The sequence below is a fragment of the Anneissia japonica genome, unplaced genomic scaffold, assembly GCF_011630105.1.
Source record: "Anneissia japonica isolate Jap-2015-1 unplaced genomic scaffold, ASM1163010v1 scaffold287864_len1152817_cov193, whole genome shotgun sequence".
In the NCBI taxonomy this organism is placed as follows: domain Eukaryota; kingdom Metazoa; phylum Echinodermata; class Crinoidea; order Comatulida; family Comatulidae; genus Anneissia; species Anneissia japonica.
Genome location: NW_022710960.1, coordinates 927,193 through 936,678, shown reverse-complemented (window position 1 = coordinate 936,678; position 9,486 = coordinate 927,193). Strand labels below are relative to the sequence as shown.

General features: G+C 35.0%; 2 protein-coding genes across 2 annotated transcripts in view; one reads left to right on the top strand and one right to left on the bottom strand.

The window, feature by feature from the left end:
* The first annotated feature begins 93 nt into the window (after nt 1-93).
* Nucleotides 94-6,547, top strand: LOC117107187 (steroid receptor RNA activator 1-like). The gene is made up of 5 exons (XM_033248791.1): nt 94-251; nt 1,777-1,899; nt 2,798-3,036; nt 4,335-4,443; nt 5,968-6,547. The coding sequence occupies exons 1-5, from the start codon at nt 230-232 to the stop codon at nt 6,300-6,302; spliced, it is 828 nt and encodes a 275-aa protein (XP_033104682.1). The 5' UTR covers nt 94-229; the 3' UTR covers nt 6,303-6,547.
* A 2,325-nt stretch (nt 6,548-8,872) lies between these two features.
* Nucleotides 8,873-9,486, bottom strand: part of LOC117107171 — a 2,061-nt gene continuing 1,447 nt past the window's right edge. The window contains exon 3 of the mRNA XM_033248763.1: nt 8,873-9,081. Coding sequence (XP_033104654.1) covers nt 8,873-9,081 — 209 coding nt within the window. The remainder of the gene's footprint in view (nt 9,082-9,486) is intronic.

Sequence of the window (9,486 nt, the reverse complement as noted above, 5' to 3'; positions counted from 1 at the left end):
CACACAGGTAGAACGTATGTACGTGTAGACATCACAGCTAGAGGTCATTCCGAAGGTCATGTAATATGGCGTTGTTTGATTGGTTGATTACACTAAGTAGTAAACAGTACGTATTAAGCCAGAGTTGTGACACATCAACAGTGAGGTAGTTCCTTAAATAATTGTTATTTGTCGAAGATCTGGTGCTGTTTGTTCAAATTACCATAATAAAGCTTTAGAAACAAAAAAAATGGATGGATCCACAAAACCAGGTCAGTTTTGTTTTGATGTGATGTGACGTAAACAACATTTAATTTGTAGGTATACCCAGCGGTACTTAGGCACACTACCTACTATTGTAAGTCTCTAGACTGAATTGCTCCTGTTTTGTGGACGATCCTGGTTGGGTCGGCCTAAGAATTCTGTATCCATATGCAGGCTGCATGCGTAACCTTTTTAATAGTTTGAGAACACAAAAGTATAAATATAATGTAGGCGTACCCACAACTAGCTAGACAAGTCTGGTCCTCCCTGATTTAAAGCCATGATCCGTAGGTAAAAATGTTTTTGGGGGGGGGGGGTAACCACTTTTTTTTCTTTCCCCCCCCCCTCCCCCACCAGTTATTAAATGCTCAAAATTCTTTATCTCAATTTGTGTCTTAGAAAAATCAATTGTTTAAATCAAAACATTTTTTCCCCTTTTTTTACGCAAAAGGATTAAAAAAAATGAGAAATAAAAAATATTTCTCATAGGAGATTACCGTTTTCTTGATGACATCTTTGTTACTACTACTAGGCAAATTCAGAGGTTGTAGATCATCACATCCGCAGGAATGCTCTTACTTTTGTGTATACTTTATACAGTCAATAAAGTGCACCCTGAGATTAGTTTTTGTACTTCACATCTCGCACACTGTGGTCGATCGAGTAGGCCTGAGATATGTTTGTTTAATTGTCAAAATCTCAGTCAGATCATTTTTTTTAATTTGAAATAATTCCAATGAAATATTATATTTCACAAGTGTCGACAATACTAGAAAATAAAAACAGAAAATATCATGTTGAGCATTTTTATGTCTGATAACCTAAATTGACATAAGGCTAGGTCTAACCTAGCAGTGTTGGATAGGCTAATGTTTCCGGCACTTACTATATTTCTTCGCAGACCTATTGCAGAATCAAACATGAAAAATTCATCCGCATTTATTTTTTGTGTAGAACACAAGGAAAAAAAAAAAATCAAATTTTAGTCTTATTTTACATTTTTTTCGTGTTTAGAAATGTCTAAATTCAGTTAAACTAACAATTTTGCATTATATTTATAAATTTTTATAACATATAAAAATAAGATTTTTCTTAACAATTGAAATTTTGGCAGGAATGTGGCTTTAACCGATTATATTGGTTTGTTAGTTATTAGTAATAATACCCTTATCTTTGATTTAATTCATTTATATAGAAGTACTAGACTGTTTAGTAAGTGGTGTATCTTCTGCACAAAGAATTGGCCCTAGAAATCCGTCAGCACATTTAGAAAAATAAGGGCCAATTTTTCGCACAGAGTTTGCCAAAAATTAGGCTTTGTCCTTAATATATAAACAATGTTTTTATTCAATTTATTCAAATCTGCACACCTATTTTTCTAGTGATTTTCTGCGAAAATTTGAGCTGGTTTAGAGGTATTATCTGCGCAATTAAAAAACATTAAAGTACGGTAGGAGTATTGCTATAACTAATAAGTAATTATATTGAATTATATGAAAACAGTGGTTTTTTTTAAAATTAATTTCCGAATAGGAAATCCAGATAGAGGGTGGAATGATCCACCGATGTTCAACTTCAGTGCAAAAGCCGAGCCGTCTCCCAGGTCGAATGTGTTAAACAAGAGGGTAGCACCCCCACAGCAACCACCCCGATCAGGTGAGAAATATAGGCCTAACATGGCATGGTCCCCATCCATATTTTTGTATTATATTTAGTTGACCTTTGACACTGGTTTAATAACAAAGGCATTTTGATTACCTAAAATAAACATTTATTCTATTTAAAAATAAAAATAAAATACTGTAAATTTGAAAAGCCCATCAGTATATGCAAATATCCAGTGCAAATGTGTCATCTTGTAATTGTTGTTTTATGTTTATTTTTTAAGTACTGTATATTATCGTTAACTTTAAATGTTATAGGTTGGAGTAGTTTTGTATTATGTGTGCAGCAGTTCAATTCAATATAAAGTTTATTTCCACACCAATAAAAAATACATAGACAGAGAAATACATAAGAAAAAAAAATTGATAAGAATGTAGGCCCATCAGAACATTTGAATAAAGTAAAGCTTGCGCCCATTGATTACAAAATAAAATTAACAAATATATCACAAAAAATAAATTTTATAAATAAAGTAACAAGTCAATAGTTATTGAAAATTCTGAAGAAAAGTTAAATATGATTACATACAGCACAATTTAGCCAGTAATAAAAATTAGGGAGTCCAAAACTAAATGTAAAGTACTGTATCAGTATTTGCCGCCTGGTTAAGCCCGTGTATGTACAGCATGTCTTAACTTTATTTTATTGTATGTATTGATGTTAGAGCTTTGAATGACCAATGTAATTTCTATGAGGACAAATAAATTTAGTATTATGTTTTTGGTATTCTTATTAATATTACTTTTATATTTTGGACATTTATTTTCATTTTAATTTAGTTAGTAAATTTATTTTTTATAAAATATTGATGAAGAGAAGAAACTATTAACAAGTAAACACATTTTTAAATGTATATGTAAAGTTTAATATATCTCACTTTTATGTTTAGGTTCAAACAACTCATCCCCATTAAATGCGAGGATGGCCAGTGCCAAATATACCTCTACAGATGTTAGTGCCCCACCAATGACAACACCTCCAATGGGAGGTCCACCAGCTGGTCATTCTTCAACTTCCACAACAACTGGTCTGTCCTCAGACTCCATAGCTGGCAAGGATGATGACACCAGCTTAGACGTGGTTGAAAGAATAAAAAGTGTTCTCAATGAATGTGAAAATAAGTTACAGGTATATAATCTGTTGTTATATTTTGTATTGAACCTTTCAATGACAGTGGTGTATCTAGGGGAGGGCATGGAAAAACATGTGAGCCCACCAGTTCCTCAAAAAATACTCGTTCTCCTACCCCCCCCCCCCATTAAAAATGTTTGAAGCCAAAATATCATGCTCAAGTAGATAAAAATCACCTCATCACCTTATTTTACGAGCTTACGCCCCCAAAAATAATCTTTGGGTCTTCCCACTTCACCTTGGCACCCCATTAGCTCCAACCTTCCCCTTCTTGACTTCTAAAAATGCTACTGTACAATGCTGGACTGTTCTTTATAGTCCACGTAAATCTACCAGTAGGTGTGTGAATGGTGTGGTAGGGTCAGATTTGATTAGCTTGTGGTATAAATCTTTCTAAAAACCATTTGGAGTTTTTGTGGCTTATTAATGCTCCAAATTGTGCTTTTAGACCACAGCCTTAGGGATTAGCAATCAAAATAAATTTATTTGGATAGGCAAATTATTTTTTTTCACTTTCATCGGACGACCTAGTTGTGGCATCGGATGCAGTGGGGTCCAGACCTGTCCAACGGTAGGGGAAGTTCCCTCCTGCTTCCGCTGGCGCCAGCACTGCCTGATGGGGATGGGGGGCTCGATGCAAAATAAGGTGATTTAAGATGATTTTTAACTACTTGACCATGACTTTTTGGGGGTGGGGAGGGATGCTACTGTACAATGCTGGACTGTTCTTTATAGTCCATGTGAATCTACCAATAGGTGTATGAATAGTGTGGTAGGGTCAGATTTGATTAGCTTGTGGTATAAATCTTTCTAAAACCATTTGGAGTTTTTGTGGTTTATTAATGCTCCAAATTGTGCTTTTAGACCACAGCCTTAGGGATTAGCAATCAAAATAAATTTATTTGGATAGGCAAATTATTTTTTTTCACTTTCATCGGACGACCTAGTTGTGGCATCGGATGCAGTGGGGTCCAGACCTGTCCAACGGTAGGGGAAGTTCCCTCCTGCTTCCGCTGGCGCCAGCACTGCCTGATGGGGATGGGGGGCTCGATGCAAAATAAGGTGATTTAAGATGATTTTTAACTACTTGACCATGACTTTTTGGGGGTGGGGAGGGGAGTGAGTTTTTTGAGTGGAGATACACCCCCAGATATCTAGTTTTTGCAGATTCTATCACTATACCAATCTCCATATCTACTTAATAATAAGTAGTAATAATGAGTATGTTAAATAGTTCAGTTGAATTTTGTCTATTTAAATATGCATGATATATTCTATTTGTTTTATTTTGTTAGAAACGGATATTTGATGACATATCCAAGAGACTTGTCATTTTGAGTGACAGGTGGTCGAATGGAAATCTATCAAATCCAGTCAAAATTAGAATGTCAAAACTTTCTAACGGTACGTATTCCACGCACGAACCTCTGTTGTTGTGCTTCCAGGATCCCACTGTGGCGTAGCTAGGTGTATAAGGATTAATTGCCAGGCTCTTTGATGTGATAGTGGAATTCTACTAAAAATTAATCATAAGAAGTGCCTCCTTTACCCCAAACTCCGAAAGACATAGGCTAGTAATTTATGCTAATGCTAATCGGATTCGCAGTTGTTTTAATCTAATAAAGAAAATTGGTGGCACAAAATTCCACAATTGCCGTGGCGGGTTAGGGAATTAGAAATAGAGGGGTCAGGGTGGAATTTTCAACCCCACTATGGTCGGGGCTGAGGTAAGAAATTTAAGATTATAGCACATAGGTGACTGAAAATGGCACTGTCAGACAAATTTTAATATAATTTTCTTTCCATTTTCTATTTCTTTTATATTAAATTTTAAAGAATAGTGAAGTGGGGAGGGGGAGCGCGGACTGGCTGGGGCACCATTGAATGCACCACTGATTTGAAATCAGCACAGTAATTATTATTATCCCCCTAAAAATCAAAATATTATTGAGAGGCCCGCTGGCCATTTTATTCTTCAAAAATATGTTCTAAACATGTCCACAACATAGGCTGTAGTGGGGGAGGGGTGTAGGCAAGGCAATTCAACAAAAGAACGCACATCTCGGAACATCAAAGGTTATAACTCTGGCATCGACATTCTAGGCAACACACGCCCCTACATGCTGATCGTCACAAAAACCATAGCAACCAGACCATATTTAACAAATTACCCACGCGTGTGTTAGTTGCCATGATAATTGCACGTCATGCGGTGATTAGAAAGGCTTAATGATATTTTGCACTAACATTATTATATTTGTTATTTCAACATTTCATGAGACTCCCTTAGCAGAAAAAATAAATAAATTTTCTCTATCTACTCAAATGCTCATTTTGTGCACCTTAGTCCAATATTGTCAAAATGACAGTTTAATGTTAAATAAGAACATGAAATTTTATAAAAATTGTAAATTTTCAATTTCTATAACTTTCCATTTTATCGGTCAATTTTCACGAATCAAATTGTAGTTTATAGAACCAATTAACAAGCTCATGGTCAAAAGAAATCAGATGTAACAGACATTGCGAAGTACCCAAAATTAATACAATAGTAACTAACACCATAAAACGTATGTTGAATTGCCTTGGTGCAGGTGATGTGGATGCACCTCTTCACAGATGCAAGTTAGTTCCACTAATTGGCTTATATAAATAAAAATGACAATTGAATTTGCATTCAAGTTTTGAGTGCAGTAAAAACACCAAAGTATGATATTTACATTCAGAAATTGTGTCCCTGACCCTGCAACCAAATCCAATCGTATAAATTTAATATAAATTATTAATTATTGAATTATTAATTAATTATTATTATTATTATTTATTATTATTATTATTAATTATTATTATTATTATATTATTATTATTATTAATTATTATTATTGTTATTATTATTATTATTATTATTAATTATTTAATTATTTTCAGCTCTTGTTGATTACCAGTATGATGAAGCCTTCAAGATCCATTTAGCATTAATGGTTGATCATGTGACTGAAGTCAGCCAATGGATGGTTGGAATAAAGAGACTGATCCATGAGGCTAAAACAATTCGACCAAAACTGGCTGAAGATCCAAGAGTAGAAGCCAAAGAATCTTTGATTGAGGATGGAACTCATTCAGTTCAGCTATTTGACACTAAAACTCTTAAAAGCCCACAACATGTCAAAAAAGCTGAAGAAATAACTCAGGAAAAACTAGAATCTGATGATACATCAAATAGTAAAACATTAGATACAACAACTGAGCAAGTAAATAGTTGATATTATCTAACATTTGCCTTAAATCAGATAATTACACAGTTACAATTAATATGTATAGAAAAGAAAACTTTATTATAAATAGAGAAGAGCGCCCTCAATAAATACATGAAGTGAATGGCACCCCATATGTATTCAGATCTTGCCATACTTTTACAATTGATATCAATTCCTATAAATGGGCAAAAGGTATACAATTTCGTTAATGTTAACAATGAAATAAAATACAGTGCTCAAATACATAGGAATGTGATGTTGTAATCTCTAATTTCATCTGGTTCTATAATAGTAAGAAATTATCTGTTTTGTTGAACCGATTAGTTGCTTACCTTACCAACGGTTTCAGCAACTACTTTGATCACTTTCTTTAGGCTATGTTATATGTTATAAATTGTATGATGACACAGACACATACACACTCACTATATATATATATATATATATATATATATATATTAACAGTGTTAACGGCTATCTTGATTTATATGTACCTATGATTTATTATATATAATTTAACAGTGTTAACGGCTATCTTGATTTATATTATATGTACCTATATTGTTTCTAGCCGTACCTATTGTGTAATGGAGTGTATCTGGTGGTATTTGAATCTGTTCAACCATGAAGCCTCCGTGGTCTAATGGTTATGACGCTCGCCTTGACAGCGCTGTCTCTTATACACATCTAGATGTGTATGGGACTAGTTTGGGCCCTACCTAAGCTGGTCGAACGTTTCGTTTGGGTCTGTACCCTAGCTGCACTGATGAGGCCTGGAAGGCCGAAACGGATCCGTCTGCAGATATTGGGATTCCTTCCAGAGTGGATGCTTAGTTTATTTTGTCATTCTGATCGGATTTTCTCTACTGTTCCGTGTTAATTTTAATTTTAAATTGTTTTGCATTATATGGCCATTTGCTGTTTTATGGGTTTTCCCCATTTGCCTTTCAAACTTATATATATATATATATATTTGAACCGTTCATTTATATATTTAATAGTTATTGTTTCCAAATGAACTAAATAAATTACAATATGTGCCAAAGAAATTAATCTAAGCTTTTGTGTAACCAATTTAGGATCTTGTAGTAGCTTCGCATTTCGTTTAATTGCATGCATCCAAAAAAAAAAAAGGATAGTCGTCAGTGGTGGCGTCAGCAAGAAGAGGGGTGCACTTGCCCTCCTGTCGGACAGGCCTAGACGCACCTGTCGTCCGACGCTACTACTAGGTCGTCGGATCAAAAATAAAAAACTAATAATTTGCCTATCAAAATAACGTTTGTTACTAATCCCTAATATTGTGATCTAAAAGAGCAATTTGGACCTTAAAGTCATAAAAAAAATTCTCGTGAACCCTACCAGAGATTTTTCATTCTGGGCCCGTCGAACGAGGCGTAAATCTACGTTCACATCAAGCCCGGATTCCGGTTCGGTGTCCGGAGAAAAAATCGTGAAAAATGAGTTCAGTGGTAAAGAATAGTACCGTTCACATCAAATTCGTACGTTTCTAATCCGGACTTCGGATCCGGACCGATGGATCTGAGAGCCATTTGTATCTTGAAATCGTACTTTTTTTTTTTTGGGACTAATCAGCAACAAGCTTGGTTAGTTCGAACCAATTCTGTCCGGGCTCCGGACCGGATTCGGCTTGATGTGAACGTAGCATTAGTCGACCTCTTGTTTCGGACCCCTCCGTCGGACTCGGGCCCTTGTCGGCAAATTTCTGGCGCCATCGCTGATAGTCGGGCCTCTTGCAATTCTATACTCTTTGAAATTGTTACAACCCTACATAACGCATAACATTCCATATTAATTGGTCTATTATTTGACCACTATGTTTGTCAATAATATGAATACATAATGTGTATACATTTTTATAACTGCTATGTAAATAATTTTTTCGCATGAAATCAACAATTGTAGAGTAGTGGCTCTAGAATATTTTCTCGGTACTATAGTTTGGTTTGGTTGTAATGTCTAGAAAGTAAAACTTATAGCAAAGCTTTAGGTTACTATTAAGTTGGGAGATGCTGACAAACAAAGCGAAGCCAGGGGTGGATTTAGAGGGCCCCCCCCCCATCTTTTGGAGAGTAAAAAAAAAAAAGAAAGAAAAAAAATGGGTCGCCCAAAAGGCATCAGAGGTTATTTTCAGGCGTCGGGTACTGGTGACTGGCTTTATGAAGTTATTAAATAAAAATTGATGATATGATGCATTTACCATTTACTTCCCAGCCCCTGACCCTTCTTACAGGACCTGGGCCACAAGGGCATGATGGTGGCCTCTACTTGTGACTCTCACATTAAATCATTTCTCCCTCAACGAAACTATTACTTGACCTGCTAACTACCAGTGGTGGATTCACAATTTTGAAAAATTGAAAGAACTAGAGAAGAAAATAAATATGTTCAAATTTTAAATCTCAGAGTGCCATTTCCGGCCATCTAGCGGTACCATAATCGTAAATTATCTTGCCTATCAGCTAGCTCCAACCATGGTGGGGCTGAGGTGGTTCCCTGGACATGGAACCATTTATTTCAAATTTCTGGATCCGCCACTAACTACAATGGCATTTTAACTACTGTAGTCTACTATACTTAATAAACTGCACGTTGGTCACGTTCTCTAAGGTGGTTATCAATACGCATTCTTCACAATCGTAAAATGCGATACACGAGGCTGATAGCACGCACGCACGACTGCATCTTACGACACTAGTTTTTGTATGTCCGGTACAGGAGAATTTTTCTTGCGTTGATACCTTGAAGTACGCTGATGTAACTTCAACTGCATAATAAACATTTTAAAAATGTTATCAATCATAATTTATATAATGCATGTATGATATATATATGTATATACATACGTATATACATACGTATATATATACATATATATATACACATACGTATATACATATATATATTTATATACATATTTATATACATATTTATATACATATATGTGTAGATATATGTATATACACATATATATAATATATAATATAATATATAATATTATAGTAACATAACATATTTAAAACAGAATATATATACATATATATCTTAAATCAGTGTATACAATGGCTCGTGTGCACTATAAAGAACCCAGTACATCCTTCGAGACGAGTAGGGGGATACCCCGGTGTACTGGAACAGACAGCCCCTGTGGTGGACGACGAGAGTTGCTGGT

Coding starts and splice junctions, on each gene's coding strand:
- LOC117107187 (XM_033248791.1), top strand. CDS start 230: ATGGATGGATCCACAAAACCAG. Junction 1,900..2,797: donor ACAGCAACCACCCCGATCAG/GTGAGAAATATA, acceptor TTTTATGTTTAG/GTTCAAACAACTCATCCCCA. Junction 3,037..4,334: donor AATGTGAAAATAAGTTACAG/GTATATAATCTG, acceptor TTATTTTGTTAG/AAACGGATATTTGATGACAT.